This window comes from Rhinolophus hipposideros, assembly GCF_964194185.1.
Source record: "Rhinolophus hipposideros genome assembly, chromosome: 21".
Lineage (NCBI taxonomy): Eukaryota > Metazoa > Chordata > Mammalia > Chiroptera > Rhinolophidae > Rhinolophus > Rhinolophus hipposideros.
The window spans coordinates 29,829,158-29,846,610 of record NC_138067.1 but is presented as its reverse complement, the minus strand read 5'-3'; the positions used below and the strand labels follow the sequence as shown (position 1 = coordinate 29,846,610).

At 46.4% G+C, this 17,453-nt stretch overlaps 1 protein-coding gene across 2 annotated transcripts in view; it reads right to left on the bottom strand.

Moving 5' to 3' along the window:
• ATP2C2 (ATPase secretory pathway Ca2+ transporting 2) overlaps window positions 1-17,453 on the bottom strand; it is a 60,132-nt gene that overhangs the window by 21,258 nt on the left and 21,421 nt on the right. For both annotated transcript variants that reach the window (XM_081032534.1, XM_081032535.1), the window contains 8 exons: window positions 13,449-13,538; window positions 12,270-12,305; window positions 12,104-12,165; window positions 9,260-9,368; window positions 5,550-5,699; window positions 5,393-5,461; window positions 4,989-5,064; window positions 1,452-1,518 (listed from right to left, as the gene is read on the bottom strand). In XM_081032534.1, the coding sequence (XP_080888660.1) occupies window positions 1,452-1,518; window positions 4,989-5,064; window positions 5,393-5,461; window positions 5,550-5,699; window positions 9,260-9,368; window positions 12,104-12,165; window positions 12,270-12,305; window positions 13,449-13,538 (659 nt within the window). The remainder of the gene's footprint in view (window positions 1-1,451; window positions 1,519-4,988; window positions 5,065-5,392; window positions 5,462-5,549; window positions 5,700-9,259; window positions 9,369-12,103; window positions 12,166-12,269; window positions 12,306-13,448; window positions 13,539-17,453) is intronic.

Sequence of the window (17,453 nt, the reverse complement as noted above, 5' to 3'; positions counted from 1 at the left end):
GCATTCCTAATTATCTGCTCGGTGCCTTCATTGTTATCTTTATTGACATATAATTCACATACCGTAAAATGCACCCTTTTAAAGTATATAACTCAACGGTTTTTAGTATGTTCAGAGCTGTGCAACCATCTCCAGAATCACTTTTAGAACATTTTCATACCTCCAAAAGAGCCCACATACCTCGTAGTAGTCCCTCCCCATTCCTACGGTGGACCTTGGAAACCGGGAATCTACTTTCTGTCTCTATTGATTTGCCTATTGTGGACATTTGATATAAATGAAGTTATATAATATGTGGCCATTTGTGTTTGGTTTCCTTCACTTAGCATCATGTTTTCTAGGGCCATCCATGTGGTAGCCTGTGTCAGGGCTTCAGTCCTTTTCTGTGGCTGAATAACATTCCTCTGTATGTTGTTTAGCCATTCGTGAGTACATGGGCGTCTAAGCTTCTTTACATCGTGGGTTTGATGTACTGCATATATATGTTTGCTCACAGACATTAAAATAATTTTCCACTTGTCACCTACAGCATCTTGCAGACACCTACGACACTGGGAGTCACCCTCCGGAAACCACAGGCTTGGCATGAACCTTGAAAGGTGTTGGCTTCTCTGTGTCCTGGAAGGGTCACCAGAAGGGTCACCCACACTTCCGCTGGGACATACCCAGTCAGTGGCAATCCCTGGCACTCTGCCTCCCTCACTTTGAGACGAGCAACTGTGGAAAAGCTGGGCAAGACCAGCCATTGCACTGAGCTGACTCTCTGCTCATCTCTGTAACCTCCCCAGGGTGGGATGGTCATTGTTAGAATCGCCATGTGGAGGAAGGGCAGGGTCCCTGGGCTTAAACTCAAGGGCCCTGACTGCCAGCCCTGCCATCAGTCGTGCGGCCTCGGTGACATGTCCTTTGTCCTCCCCTATAGCCTCCTCCATTCGCAAAACAAGGACCTAGACACAGCTCCAAATGAGTAATAGGAATAAACACACACAGTGCGCTCCATATTGTTGCGAGTACCTGTACCTGCAACCTCACCTTGTTCTCACCTTGATGACGGTGGGGATGGGGTGGGGGTGGGGGGGCTACAGCATCACTCCCATTTTACAGGGGAGGAAACCGAGGCACAGAAAGTGCAGAAGCTTGCCCAAGGTCACAGAGCTAGCACGTGGTAACCAGAATTTAATCCTAGGCGGGCTGGCTCTGGAGTCCACGTTCTTAGCCAGAAAGATCCAAACACACAAGCAAAAGGGTGACAGGAAGGGGAACTCCACATCGTATGCTTCCAATTGTTTTGCAAGCTTTCACTGAGCACCCCGATCTGTCAGACAGTGTGCTACTGGGAGACTGTGGCTTGGGGTGAGGAGAACGCATCTTCCCCACATCGTTCCTGCTCCCCAATCTCCCTACCTTATCTTGCTGCACTGAGGAGGGAAGGGATGGCATGGTGTGCTTACCTCACCCCAATGGTGAACATGCTAAGAAGTTGCTTCCCTTGCAGCCAGCCAGTGAGCATGATTATACCTGGGGAAGAGAGCAAAAAAAAAAGAAAGTGTGTACACACATACACACGCACACACATCTCCAACATCTGAAGGCCTGCAGGCATTTCAAAATCATTTTCTTAAAGAGTTTATAGGAATAGAGACACAGGGCAATGAGACATAACCTCAAGGACGTATAATCACTCTTTGCTGTTTAAAGAAGGTACCTTCGTAGCTACAAAAAAAGAATGGTTTTACATTTACCAGATGTTCTGGGAATGGGGTAAGTTCTGAGGCCACTAGAGATGGCATCAGTTTGCTCATCTGTGAAGTGGGCATAATGACCATGCTTTCCTCGAGGAGTTGTTTCAGGATTGAAGATGTGAGAACCCATCTGAAGTGCTTAGCACTGCTCCTGGCCCACAGTAAAGGCCCAGGTTGCCACTGTTTATGGAAAGTGGTATGAAGGGAAGTGGGAAGGTGAGTGGAGTTGCTGTTGACATACGAGGCTTTGCTAAAGAACGTCAGCTTTCTTTCGCAGGAACGAGGAGCCAGAGCAAGTTATATGCTGGGTAGTAGTGGCATGTGTGTATGTGTATGTGTGGGGGGCACGGCACAAGGTCTGATTTGTTAGGTTTGGGGTTTTTTCCATACTACAATGCTACAGAACTCAGTCATCAAATGAAATCTTAGTTGGAATCCAAATGAACCCAGATGCAAAAGATTGGAGGGTGGAAGCTCTGTTAGAAATTAGGGGTAGGGGAGTGAGCCTGGAGCCCCGCCCACTAAAACCCAACCTCCCGGCCCCCAGACCTCCCTGCAAGAGACTGCAGCTCGCTCACAGGAGCTCACACAAGCCAGTGTGTACATCTCCTCTCAAATCCATGTTCAGAACTCCACATTGGCAACGTGAAATTGGCAATGCTGAGAGTATTTATGCCCCAGACACTGGCAATACTTTACCCTGGAAAACCATCGTTAAACATTTCTCAGCACACCCCCACGTCCCTGCCTCTGCCACTTGGGTCCTTAGGGATCCATGGAACACAGTTTCAAAACTCCCATTCTTCTGGAACAGTTCTTGAAATATTTATGATACAGCAAAAGGTGTAAGGGGTATCATGGCCTGGCCATGGGCGTGCCAATTTAAGTTGCAATTTCACTTGAGAAATAATGACTTGTACATAGCATGACCTTGGAGGACCCCTGACTTGGAACTGCTTTTTTTTTTTTTTTATATAAACAAATTTCATCTTGTGGAAAGACCTGCTCATACTATCTACTTGACAATCTGCCTTAGAGCATATCTACTTGATATTTGTTCTTGGGGCTACTGGGATAGAAAAAGCAGCACTCATTAAAGCACACTCTCCTTTTGATCCCCCCAATCATCTAGAGCATGTGTCGGAAAACTTTGTCTATAACAGGCCAGATGGCAAATGGTTTTGGCTTTGTGGGCCATATAGTCTCTGTTGCAACTCAACTTGGCCATTGTGGCATGAAAGCAGCCATAGATAATATGTGGATGGGTGTGGCTGTGTTCTAGTTAAATATTATTCATGAACACTGAAATTTGTATTTGAATTGAAACTTGAATTTCATATACTTGCCATGTTACGAAATCATCATGTTTTTGTTTTTTTCTAATCATTTAAAAATGTAAAAAATATTCTTTACTCGTGGGCCGTACAAAAATAGGTGGTGAACCCAATTTGGCCTGGGAGTCATAGATTCCAATCCCTGCTCTGGAATGTAAAGGAAAACTTGGGGCATTCTAGTCTGTCCTGATGCCTGACCAATATGCAACCCCAAGGATGGCAAATGAATGGCCATGCATAGCCACTTTCCCCTCCTGTGTCCGTGACAGATATTACTAATCCATCACACAAACCTTTTGCCACCATGCCTCAAAATCTTCTCACAGCACGGAACCCCACGAGCTGTGATCAGACTTAGCAGGTTAAGATAAAACCCATTTTCCATCACTGCTCCAGGGTAAAGTAATGTGGAGAAGAGGGAAGAGTGCATATAGCTACTTAAAAACAGTGAATCTAGTGATTTAGCAAACTGAGCCATAAATCCAAAGCTGAAATTTGGAAAGGAGACTAGACATAATGTTGGGAAAGGGTGGCCAGGGAGGAAAGGGCAAGTCGGTCTGTGCCCAGCACAACAGAATTGAGAGCCCTGACTCCAGGGCACGTCCTCGACCACTTTGTTAAATTTACCACCTCCTACTTGTTGTAAAAGAGTAAGAGATACCTTCCATGCCTTTGAGCTTATCCTTTCTTCTGCCTGGAATTCCCAATCCCTTATTTTTTTTTTAACTTGGCAAACTCCTATTCATCCTACAAGACCCAGTTTAACATCACCTATTCCTTGAAGCCCTCCCAACTCTCACACACAGATTAACAGCTACCTTCATGTGAAACATTTGTTCAGGCATCTCTCCCCTATTTGCCTGGGGCCTCTCAAAGGCAGAAGCTGTGTTTTAATCATCTTGGTGGCCCCAGAACCCATCACAGGGTCTAGTGTGTCAGAAAACACTCATTTAGTGAATTCACTCATTTGGATGGCCAAAAGCACAACAACACTGCGGCTAGGAAGGACAGCTATTTTTCTCAAGAACTTTCTCTGGCTCTGCAGTTTTAGCCAGACTCACCAGTACTTCCTCTCATTACTGCTTGTGCTATGGGCAGTGGTTTTAGTTTGTTTCTTTTTTATCCATTAACCCAACAAGTGCTTATGGAGAATCTACTATGGGCCAGACACTGGTTGGCTCTGAAGGCTGAGAATGAAGGACACAGAATCAAAGCCAGAGCTGTACACAGCAGGAAGGAGCAGGTGAAAGGATCAGGGCGGCCCTACAGGGATGTAGCAGCATCATGTTGATGTTGTTTCTGGTGTGTTGCCAAAGGCCATGAGGCACAAGCCCAGGTACAGCCTGCTTAGTGGCATAGAAATATGGTTGGGTGCACCACTAAACTACATTTCCCAATCTCCCTTGCAGTTTGGTAGGTCATGTGATTCCATTCTTGCTAATTGAGAATGGGCAAAAGTGATGACTTCACTTCCTGGTCCATGCCTTAAAAATTTCCCATGCAAGCCTCTGTGTTCTCTTTCCCTACCCATTGGCTGAATAGAATTATGACCAGCCTCCAAGGATGGAGAGGAAGGGAGAGCAACAATACAGCAGGGGCCTGGGCCGCTGAGTCAGTGATTGGAGGTGAGCGATCCGGGAAAGCCACTCAACCAAGAATATGCCCATGGACTGTGATGTGAGCTAGACATAAATCTTGACCATGTTAAGCTATTACAATGCTGGGGCTGCTTGTTATAGCAGTTAGCCTGGTCTGACTTATACATAAACCTTTTGTTGTTGTCAGAGAATCTCTCTGATCCCAACCCCCATCTTAACCCAGATGATTAGCAAGATATCGGAGAAATAGCTGTGGCTGCTCAGGACAGCTCTCCCCAAACCCCAAGCCTAAATACAGAAACTGCTTCACTCACCAATTATGCAGAACGAGAAAAGTGTCAGTTGTTTCCCCAGCTTGTCCATGTTTTTTTGTAGAGGAGTTTTAGGTGTCTGAAAGGATGAGAACAGTGGGTTTGTTAGATGACATTCCAGTAGCGTCCCACAGCTTCTGCCTGGCTCTTTCATATCTTGAGCTGAGTGACAGTTACATAGGGGTACACATATATAAAAATTCATTGACCTCTACACTTAAAATCTGTATCTGTTTACTATCTATAAAGTCATACCTTGACAAAAATCTTAATAAATGTCTTAAAATAAATTTTTTAAAAGTATACTCATATTAACCCCATTATCCTCATTCCTAAGGGGTATCACTAGCCAAGTATAATCTCAAACCCCAGCTTACAAAAAGCCAGAGCCCCCCACTGGCCCTTACCTCTTCAGCCTGCATCATCTTAAACACTTCTCCAAATTGAGACCTTTCCCCAGTTCCGATCACGACTCCCTGTGTTCAGGAGAGAGAATTGTGAGCTCTAAGGCTGGAAGCCTGCTGGTGATGGAAGTCAAGGCCCCCAGGGCACCCCAGGGCTTACCTGCCCCTTCCCATACTGCACCAAGGTCCCCATGAACACAATGTTTCTCAGGGTGGTGAGGTCCCCTTCACCCGTCAACGGGGTATCTGTCTTACTGCACGGCTCCGCTTCTCCCGTGAAACTGGACTCATCCACCAGGAGGTCTGTGACCTAGGGAACCAAAGGGAAAAGACAATGGAATCTGCCCTCTCACCATGTAAACTGGTTTTGAAAGTGCAGAATGGTGTCTACAAATTGGTAGTTATAAAATAGTCATGGGGGTATAAAATATAGCATAAGGAATATAGTCAGTAATATTATAATAACTATGTATGGTGTCAGATGGGTACTGAATTTAGTGGGGTGATCACTTTGAAAGTTATATAAATGTCTAAAACTTTTTTAAAGAATAAAATATATGCCAATGCCATGGGATACCAGTCTCCAAGATGGCAGCGGCGACCACCTGCCTATGTAATACCCATCTCCCCCTGTTCCTCCCTAAGAGAACCCCCCAGTGTTGGGAATGGTAGTGTGTCCTGCCACACAATCCAATTTCCCAGCCTCCCTTGCAGCTCACACTGTCTCTACAATATGACTTTGAGACGTACAAGAAGCACCATAGTCTTGGGGAAGAATTTTGAAGGCGGCTGAGCTGACAGGCCCCCTTTGCCCTTCTTACCTTCCTCTTTCTCCCTGCCTGGGCTTTCATTATCATGGCTGGAGCTCCAGAAGCCATCCTAAAAGTACTAAGGGGATTACCACACCCAAGGGGAGGCAGAATGGGGGGCTGGGAGAAACCCAGGTCCTTCATTCCATGGTGGAGTCGCCATATTGGAGTCCACTTCTGGACTCGCATTATGTGAGACAGGAATAAATCCCCGGCCAGTTGAAGCCAACATATTTTTTTGAATCTATTACCAACCAAATACAATTACTGACTGATCTAGAGTTTGTATTGTTTAATCCCCAGGACACCAAGGGAAAGTCAAATGACCTCATGGGGAAGATCCCAGCCCACAATGAAAGAAGAAATGGGAGAACTGAGTCACCCAACACCACAGGCTGCTGACCCATAGACCCCAGACAGCAGAAATTGGCACCACATCACAATAACAAGCAGAGATTTAGTTCCCAGAAAACACTGTCTGGACAGGACAAGAGTTTACATAAGTTGTACTTGGTTTGAAAATTTGGCTTCGGTTTACAGCTGTATATAAGTTTGAAGTACCTGGACTTTGTACCTAACATTATGCCTTTTCACATTTAAGCACGATCATCACAAAATTAACTCCACACTGGGAAGGGAACCCCTCCATTGACTGAGTGTGAAAGGCATCATGAGAAAAGTCTCATGTTCTATCTAATCAGATCTAATCAGCAGCCGCAGGTTTGGGAATGAAAAACAGGAGGGCAGAGTGGCTGGATTATCAGCCACTTCTTTGCCAAGGAGGTGGCTCGGCCTGAAGACAGGGTACAGTTGAGGGCTCAAGAGCACCCTGTCACATCCTGCTCAGGTGCAGACAAAGGCTCTCCCTGTCCCCTCGCACTGGCAGGCGCTCCTTCCTCTGACATAAAGCATCACTTGGAATCCTGACAAATCCCATTAAGTCCCCTTTTCGTTTAGAAATGGTAGGAAAAAAGAAAGAGCCGTGGTCCTGCTCTACTGTCTGTCTCAGATCAGCCCTTCACCAAAGCCTTGGCCTTTCTTTTACTTGTGGGAACAGAAAATAATGTTCTGTGACACCCCCAACCCACCCCCCACACATACTCACACTGCAAAAAGGGCTAGTGTTTGGGTTATTTATTTTAAGAACTTTCCTGAACCTGCTCTTTCCGGGCCCTAAGTAGCTTCACAATGTATATAAAGCTCTCCTGGATCTCAGAGCTTAAGAGCTGATAAAAATATTCCACTGTGAATAAGCAAAGAAAGCTCCTGATTGTTCAACGGAGTTGCAAAATACCAAAAAGGAACTCTATAGAGTGTTTGTGGCTGGTAGCTTAGAAAAAAACCCTTGTGATGTCGATAACCAGGTATAATTCAATTTAATATGAGCAGGGTAGGAAGAAAACCAGTTAAGTAGCAAGGGAATTATTTGGGGTTAAAAAAATTTCAAAGGACTGTTAGAGACAGGTAATGATAAGAAAATCAGTTGCCCATATGCGCGAACTACTAACCCACATCAGGCATCGTGCCAAGCATGCTGCAGGGTTTAGCTTGTTTCATCTTCACAATAACGCTACAAGGTGGGAATGAATGTTATCCCCTTTGATAGATGAGGAAACTAAGGCTCAGAGAGGCCAGTCCCTTCCTCAAAGTTACACGCTGGGAGGCGCTGGGTGGGGAATTAAAACCTAGCAGCCTCTGACTTCAAACACATGCCCATCACTCACTCATGCCAGGCACCATTCTGAGCACTTTGCATATGTACAGTCATTTAATCCTTACAACCACACTATGGGCATTATCAACCCTTCCACCCCCAATTTTACAGATGAGGAAGCTGAGGCACAGAGAGGTTAAGTAACCTGCTACAGGTCACGCAGCTTGTGAATGACAGGCCCGGGTTCAAATCCAGGTGAACACCCAGCCCCAGGGCATTAACCACGGAGCTGCACGGCCTCTCCATAGCACCTGTAGCGGTGTCCTCCTTATTGGCTGCCCAGCATCAGGACCCCACCCTGTACCCCATCTTGGTGGAGAAGTGAACAGTGTAAGGCTTCCCAGCCTTCCCTGGGACAATGGTTTCTCTAAGGGCATCCAAGTGCCCCAGACTTGGATGCTGAATGATGGTGCAGGGAGGAGTAGATGGTGAGGAATGCATTCTGGTGCAGGAAGGGGCACCAGCGTGAACCTAAGAGAGAGTGCCCCACTCCCTAATCTGCTCACCCTGGTCCCTGTTCCCTGTCCCATGTGGAGATTTGAAAGTCAGCGCAGAAAGGTGGGAAAGCCTGGCCCTCTCGCCCCGGACTCTACTGCAAAGAATGGCCAGAATGTAAACACAGGTCCTGGGAATTGACTGCTGTTCACTTTACCTTTCTCCATCCCTTTTAAAAGTATGCTATTCATCCTTCAATTCCTGAGAAATAAATCAGGCAGACAACCTGTCCTTAATCCTTTATCACTAAGAGCTTTGAGTAATTCTTAAGCATTCTAGGAAGAAATGATAAAATAGATTACTCCAATCAACAGATCCCTCTGAACTTGACTTAACCTCTTTTTGAGAAGCCAGGATCATCTCAGAGAGCTTCAGGTCTTGTTCTGTGAAGCTGTGACACTCTGTCACCTACAAAGATTGGGGAAACAGCTTGCCCCACACCCAATGTCCCCAAACCAAACAATTGTAAAAGCTTGTACTATTTTTTATGTCTTCACTGGCTCTGGTTCCCTCCTCATTTCTAAGCAGTCTGATATCACTTCTTCCTGATATCAGTGTGGTTGTTTCTAGAAGGAACTCTTGCCTCATTCTTCAACCCCGCCCTAGTTTAATTTGCTGCTCCAGTCGGCTTTAAACTAGGAAATCATACAACCATATTTGTTAGCCTTATACTTAAGATGAGAATAAATAATTTATGAAATATGATCTGAGGTGCTTTGTGTTTAAAATTGGCTTGTTTGCCAACTCCCCAACTTGTTTGTATGCGTGTATGTACACGTGCAAGAAAGAATGCCTACCTTCAATAAGCTAAGTGCCTATATATCCCACAGACGAGGGTCTGGGACCCCTCACCTCAGTGAGACGAATGTCTGCAGGGATCCGGTCTCCAATCGACAGACACACAATGTCTCCGGGAACCAGGTCTCGTGCAAGCAGATGCTGGAGTTTTCCTTCCCTTATGCTGCATTTGAAAGGGTAAAAAGCAAAAGCATTCATGTTGACATCCCATTTTTATGAGCTTTGATAAATTGGAGCAAATAATTATAGAAGCACTTTCTCAGCAACGGAAAAAAATTTGTTGCCTTTATGGTTTTATTATGTTTCACATTCACATATCTTAAAAGACTTTTGGGGAAAGTGTGTGGTTTCTGGGAGACTCTGGGCCTCATTTGAAAAATGAGGCTTTTACTGTTTACTCTGCCTGGAAACAAGGTTGGGCAACATGGCCTCTGGAATCTTCTACAGGTCTAGGTCAGCAGTTCTAAGCTTCCTTCATGGAACCAGTAGCTTTTATCCTCAGAGAAGACACCACTCTGATGTGCAGAGCCCGTCTGGAGAACTCAGGGATGGCAGTGCCTTGTAGGAGCTGGGAGAGCATCTTAAATGCCTGAGAAGATTGGGACCTCCATTCCCACAGGGCCATAGCCGTTCCTCACAGCCATCCGCCTATAGACCATGGATTTACTTCTGTGCACGGGCTCTGGCTGGAACCCCACTACATGCCACTGCTCCTCCTAATGCTGCAGTGGCTCCCAGCTGAACTCCTGTGGGTGGGGTGGGGGGCGAAGAGGTGGGGGGAGCACAAGGCTCATAACACCAGCATGGGCCAGGGAGCTGTGTCCTACACAAGTAGACTGAGAAACAATGGTTTGAACTGGAGTGTGTGTGTGTGTGGGGGGGGGGTGGGGAAGTAGAAGAAGGGGGCGGGGGAATGTCAGCTTCTCCTTAAATGTCAGATTAGGGCTGCCTGGTTGCCAGCTATTTAAAGTTGTCCCCACTTCTCTGCTAGTCACTGTTACATCTCTGTGGGGTTTTTTGTTTGTTTTAACATTTGTGTGGCTTTGGGTTTGAGGGGTTCTTTTTGCCTATAACGCACCTGCTACATTCCAAAATCTTGTTCACCGATGTAACCCCAGCACTATTACTCCTGGTACACTGTAGGTGCTCAATAAATACTGTGCTTCCCCGAAAATAAGACCTAACTGGGAAATAAGCCATAGCATGATTTTTCAGGGTGTTTGTAATAATAAAACAAGCCCTAATATATCTTTTGGAACAAAAATTAATATAAGACCCGGTTTTATTTTCGGTGAAATACGGTTGTGCTTATTTTATATTACGAGCATCTTGAAAAATCATGCTAGGGCTTATTTTCGGGGAAACATGGTACTTAATGTTTGCACAAAGGAGGGAGGAAACAGAAAGGGTCTTCCTGGCAGGTGTTTCTCCTAATTTGTAAAACAGGTCTTGGAGCCTCGGGGAGCGAGGCTGAATATCTGCAATGCTCTTTCAACTCTACCAGGCTGCCTGCCACCGCTGCTCTTGAAAATAAAATGTCTTTTAGAAGTAAAACTTCTGAGGACATCAATAATGTATACTATTTACCTGAAAGGCCAAGACTTGATATTTAGACTTAAGATCGGATCATCAAACCACATACATCATTTATGCTTCCCTTTGCTCGTGTGATTACGTCACACATCACATCTCTGGAGTTCTGACAGCGCCCGGACCTTTTTACTGCCCCTAATGAGCTCCCTAGAATTGACTCTCCCTCTTTCATGCTTTCATATCATCCCCTTTTTGTCTCTATTTTGTTAGTCATTGTTCTATGCTTTGTATCACACACATACATACACGCACTTTATGTTTAAGTCTTTCCAAAGTACCTCAAATCATATAATATTTTAAATTACGTTATTTTGTGTAGCAATGCATATTTAAGAAAAACATATGACCCTGAAACGACCTCAACCTGTCATAGTAGGGGGTGAGGGAGAAGGTTGTGGCCTTCTCTGAAATAATTTCAGTTTTACAAGCAGAATCATTGTATGGATTTCTGGTATACTAAATATCAAATCTAGAGAAAGCCAGGTCTAAAACATTTCCCCTTCCATGTCTGCTGGATTCCTTTACTGTTGGCAGTGGCCCTTGCGAACTCTCTAAGCCTGAGCTGTCCAATACGGCAATCGCTAGCCCCATGTGTCTATTTTAAATTAAAATAAGATGAAGATTTCAATTCCTCAGTTTCCCCAGCCACATTTGAAGTCCTCCGTGGCCATATGTAACGAGCCATGCTGTATTGGCCAGAACAGATAACAAAACATTCCAGAAAGTTCCATCGCACAGCACTGCGCTAAGCAGAAATGCCCATGAAGTATTGGCAGACATTTTTGTCTTTTCTTTTTCCTTTTTAAACATCTTTGGTAAGGGCTGTGTGCTAATAAGTGGCAAAGTGGAAATGCCTGAGCAGGAGACAGGCTGATGGGGCGGCTGAGCAAATACCCAGAATTCATTCTCGCCTCGTCCCACCCTTCAACCAATGTTCTGATGCCTTAGCTTGTGAAAGTCCCACATCTCAGCCTCTTCTGAGTCCACCCTTTGAGAATCCAATGAAACCTCTGAAAGAAAAGCGCACACAGCTTTGCACACTGCATGACAGGTTTTCCGAGCCACCCTTTTCCCAAAGCCATTTCCACCATCCACGGCCCCAGGGTAGGCAACCAGGTTAGACACTAATGACAGAATAGAGGCTCAGAGAGGTTGAATGACGTGCCCAAGGACACGAGTCATCCATTTATAGGTCAGAACCCCAGTAAGACAGGGTTTTCCTATATGAAACTATGAGGGGTACAAATTTTGCCAAATTCTTCATCCTCTGATGAACCAAAAAGTCCCAAGATGCCTCTGACTTACCAGTTACATTCAGGAGGAACCAGCTTGGTCAGCTCTTCCAGAGATTTCTCCGACCTGTACTCCTGGCAGGAGGCATATCAAACATGCTGTTCAAAGGTGGGAACTCCCCAGAGCTCCCGTCCTGCCTGGGGTACCCCGACCAGGACCTCAGGAAATAAATACACACCTGGATAAAGGCCACGGTGACCACAATCAGCACAGCCTAGGGAACAAATGAGAGGGGTGTTACCATCCAGCTGCCCAGCAAGTGAGCGAGCCCATGGGAGGTCAGGGGAGGACGTCGTCTTTCGAAATATATTTCCGTTCTTCTCGCAAAATAAATGTACTGTGCAGAAACTTAGAAAAGAGATGAGGCCAAAAAAAAAAGAAAAGAGTAGAAAAATGACCCCAAATTCCACCACCCAGAGGGTCACATTTTGGAGTACCCCTCTAGATTTTTCTGCACAGACATACTTATAACACAGGACCCGACAGCACAGACATGTTCTTTTATAAACTCACTTTTCACCCAACAACGTATTGTAAAGATCATTCCACGTGGGAACACCTGGATCTCATTTCAGCCTTTTAAATAGTAGCAGTGAATTTCACTGTGGGGAATGAGTCCGTTGTCGTATTTTAGCAGAGTATGTGACAGAAGGAAGCCAGGACGACAGCCCTCAAAAGGTATTTGGTAGAAGCCAGATATAAAAGGTCCCATATCGTGATTGAATTTGTATAAAATATCCAGAATTGGTAAATCCACAGAGATAGAAAGCAGACTGGCAGATGCCAGGGGCAAAGCAAGGGAAACGGGGAGCCACAGGGTTTCCTTTTCGGGCCATGAAAATACATGGGAACTAGATAGAAGGGGTGGTTACACAACATCGTGAATGTACGAAATGCCACTGACTTGTTCACTTTAAAATGACAGATTTTTTTAATTATGTGATTTTCACCTAAATTAAAAAAACCTTTTTTTTGAAAGATGCCTGGTGGTTCTCTCTGGGTAGCAGATTAGGAGCGATTACTATTTGTACTGCATGCACAGCCCGAATCAAGCCATTGCATCCAGGGGGCATGAGAGAGGAGTTCATTGCAACAGTATTCCCAGCAGCAAAGAACGGAAGCCATCTGGGTATCCACTAAGAGGGCAATGGCCAAATAAACCAGGACACATCCATATGGGGGCAGAGAAGAACATGGATCTGCTTTCCTTTCTTCCTGCTACCCTTTTTTTTCTTCTTTTGTCTACAACCAAATTCTTTTTTCTTTGCACAATAAATAAGCAACCACATATCAAGCCCCCGGGCAGCCAGGTCTGGGGGCCAGAGGCCGGGTGCCACTCCCGGCATGGCGCACTCACCATGGCGATACTGATGGCGTCCTCGTACTCCTTCGTTAGGATGCTCACCAAGGCTGAGGCCAGAAGCAGCAGGATGAGGGGGTTCTTGAACTGCAAAAAGAAAGCAAGCAGGTGGTTCTTCTCTAGTCTCGCACGGCCCACCGTGGGCTTCTTACCCCGCAGCCGCCTGTGTGATGCAGTTCCTCACTCACCACCTGGCTTCCGAGCCATCAACTCCAGGGAGCCGAGCGCAGGGGAAGGGAGACCACCGCCATCCAGGGGTCTCCAGTTCTCCTCTGCCGGAAATCTCCTGACTGCAGTTGCACGGACACTGTCCCCCTGGGGGTCATCCTGACCCTGCCTTTGAGGTCTCACCTCTCCACATCTGCATGACAATCTAGGTCGGGACCTGTCCCCTCTGGTGGGATGCCGGCCCTGGTCCCAGCCCATGGCCAAGGAGTCCCTTCTTGTCACAACAGTGCCCTAATCCTGTGTGTCCCAATCACACCAACGTGCTCCTGTAACTGCTTCTAGGGGCTCCAGTGATGTCCCTGCTGAGAACGCGTATTCCAGAAACTTCCCCAAAGGATTTTTACTTTATTGTTTTTCGTATCTACCCTCTCGTTTCACAGATACAGTAGCTCATGCTACAGACAATTGAAAGGAAGCGTAAACACAAACACTGTAAGAACAGAAACAGAGAGAACAGACCAAAGATCAGGATCGAGGTGAGAGTCAAAATATCAACTGGCAAGTCACAGTTGTATAAAATGGGGCTGCACATTTGGCCCTGAGCTTCCCAGCAGCCATGGCAAAAAGGGAAATGTGATTAGATGCATGATTCATGGTGCTCATGAAAAGCAGCACATCAGCGTCATGCCAGTGTGGTGCATGAAGGGGTTTAACATCCCTCACCACCTCGCTGAGAATTGCTGGGCTTTATCTCCTTGGAACGAGGGACAGGGCACTTTATGGTCAGCTTACCAGCAGCCCCGAGTTAGCCAAAGCATTTATTTTGAGTGCTCAAGACTGAGGAACTGGAAGACATTTCACCCTCTTAGCTATGATCTTTCTGATTCTATTCAATTGTTTGTCTCCATCCTTTGCTAGAATGTAACCATACCACAGACGCAGACCACACCCATCTGATTGGTGGTCCCAATCCTCCAAGGACTCAGAACAGGGTCTGACTACCATGGGGTGGCAGGCAAGAGCTCAGGAATCTGATAGAATTCTCCACCATTGCCTCACTGAGAAACTGCGAGCGAGCCTCTAACTTCACCAAGCCTGCTTTCTCTTGGCGGATGAGGACTAAAGGTGATGAGTGTGAAGTGAGCTGCCCAGGCCCTGACACACAGCAGCTGCTCAATACATGGTAGCCCCAAGGACCCCAAGACTGGTCATGGAAGGACTCAGTAAACATAAGTTGAAGGGAGGAACTGAGGTCCAGAAAACGGCCCCTCTATCAGGGCTCTTGATCCAATAGCTGGCCCTAGGGGAAGCTTTCCCACTGACCCTTGCTGAGGCTGGGCTGGCGTGGGTGGGGGGACATCACTCATTCAGAAAGACCCACACCCAAAGCCAGCTTGCCCATTAGTCTCAGCACTCGGGTCTGAGACACACAGGTGCAGAGTCAACTCGAGGAGGCACGCAGAAGAGCATTCCACAAAAACTTGAAAGCTGCCCCAAAGTTTCCAAGGTGGACCTTATTCAATTAGCGACGGGCTTCTCCCTAAGGGTGATGTTGTCAATATGTAAATACAACATTCGTTAATTTTGTGGACCTTGTAAGCCATTCCATGGGCGTGAATTCACAGATTAGAAACAGGGCTTGGATTAAAACAATTGAAGGGACACATCACCCAAAAGCGAAGGATGGGCTTAGTTCAGACCCCCAATTTGAGCAAATCAACTGGAAAGAGGTGTCTCTGAAGCATGTGGGGAAAATTGACTCCAGACCAGTTTTCTGGGGGATATTAATGCCGTGTTCATGATGTTAGAGAGATAATAGTATTGTTATGTTGTTTTGTTTTGTTTTTTCAAAGACAAGGAAGAGAAATATCCTCTGATAAGATATGGTAGGGTACCAAAGCAAAGGATATAATTAGATACTAAAATGATTTAGTACCTAAAACTTGTTTTAAAATGCTAGAGAGAAAAAAGGGGGGTAGAATGTGCCCAAAAAAGGTTGATAGTTATTGAAGCTGGACAATAGATAGGTGGGGGTCGTTAAATGATTTTCCTTACTTATGTATATTTTTGAAATTTTCCCTAGTAAAAGATTTCAAAAAGGTTTGATCAGAGAAGTCTCCGTGTTGGTTCTGAGAGGATCTGGAAGCTCTTGGAGCTGGGTAGATTGGGTCAACGTGCAGAGGGAAGGGGCTGCCGAGTCCTTGGCTGGACTCATAGCTGCCTGGCAGGACTCACAGCCAAGCTCAGCCAGTCACCACCCAGAGGCAGACACACCCTTTCCTTAGAAATCTCAAGAGGACAAAGGGACAGAGGAGAGGGAAATGTGTGCTTTGGAAAGCCCAACTGAGTGTCCGCGTTGGTTATAACAAGTGACCGTAATCTGGGAGGCTTCAAACAACACAGACTTATTCTCTCATGCTTCTGGAGGCCTGAAGTCCAAATACAAAGGCGTCGGCAGGGCAGCGCTCTCTCTGGAGGTGCTAGGGGAGAATACTTCCCACCCTTTCCAATTTCTGGTGGTTGCCAGCCAGCCTTCTAGTTGCGTCACTCCAGTGTCTGCCTCTTTTGTCATTGGGTCTTTTCCTCTCTCTGTGTGTGTCTGAGTCTCTTCCCTTCTTCTAATAAGGACACCCGTATTGGACTTAGGGTCCCCCCTGGCAATCCAGTATGACTTCACCTTAATTAGTCACATCTGCAAAGACCTTATTTCCAAATAAAGACATATTTTGAGGTTCCAGACGGACATGAATTTGGGGGACACTGTTTAACTTAGTACAGAGAGGAAAAAACCCTCAGTTCAGTGAAGTCAAGATTAAGATTTCATTTCAGCCTTGAGCCCATCACGGACTTTCCACCAGGTTGGATGCAGGGAGAAGATGGGAGAGATGCACAAACGTGTGCCAAACACCTATAGCATACTAGGCACTGGGCACCTCCATTCTCTAGGCCGCCACACCTGAAGCTGGATGGTTCTCACGTACTCCTGGCCTCTCCTACCTCAGGGCCTTTGTACTTCCTCTCCTGCTGTACCCTTTCTCCAGATCCCACACGGCTTCCGTCCTCACTTCATTCAGGTATCTGCTCAAACACTGCCCCCTCTGAGCACCAATCAAATGCCTCCCTTGACTATCCAGAGCCAAATAGTGATAGCCCCCTGCTGTCACAGCTTAACTCCTCGCCTGACTCGTTTTCCCCACCACACTCACTGGTATATACAGAGCTGTCTGTCTCCCCGAAAGCAGAAACTTGGTTTTGCTGCTATTTTATGCATAGTGCCTAGACCAGGGCCAGGAGCATAAAAGGCTTTTATCTAGAATGAATGAATGAATGAATGAATGAATGAATGAACGAATGAACGAAAAATACCCATTTTTAGTTGCGGGAATCCGAGGCTTGGTAGGGTTGGCACTCCTGCTCAAGGTTGCACAGCAGAGTGGAAATGAGTACTGGGCCTTTCCTGCCCCACGTGTATGTCCTTCTGTCCAGCTCACTTCCATAACGCCACTTGGCCCCCTAACCTTGCTTCTCCTGGCCCTGGCTCGGCAGCTCTCTCCCTCCCTGCACTCTGAACCTACTCTGGGGAGCAGTGGGCCTGTTTCTGGTCAAGGGACCCCTCTAGCCCTGGGCTCAGTGTTAGCTCAGGGGTGCACGCTCCTGGCCAGGGCCACACTGAGAACTGGCACCAGCTATTGGTCTCTAGCCCGGCCTGGACCAAGTCACACACGGAACCCCAATTCTAACCCCATCGTCTTGCCTCTCTCCTGAGGTGGACCTGAGCAGGTCTCCAGGCTGAACCTGATACCACCACCTTCCTCATCTTGAGACAGTCCCAAG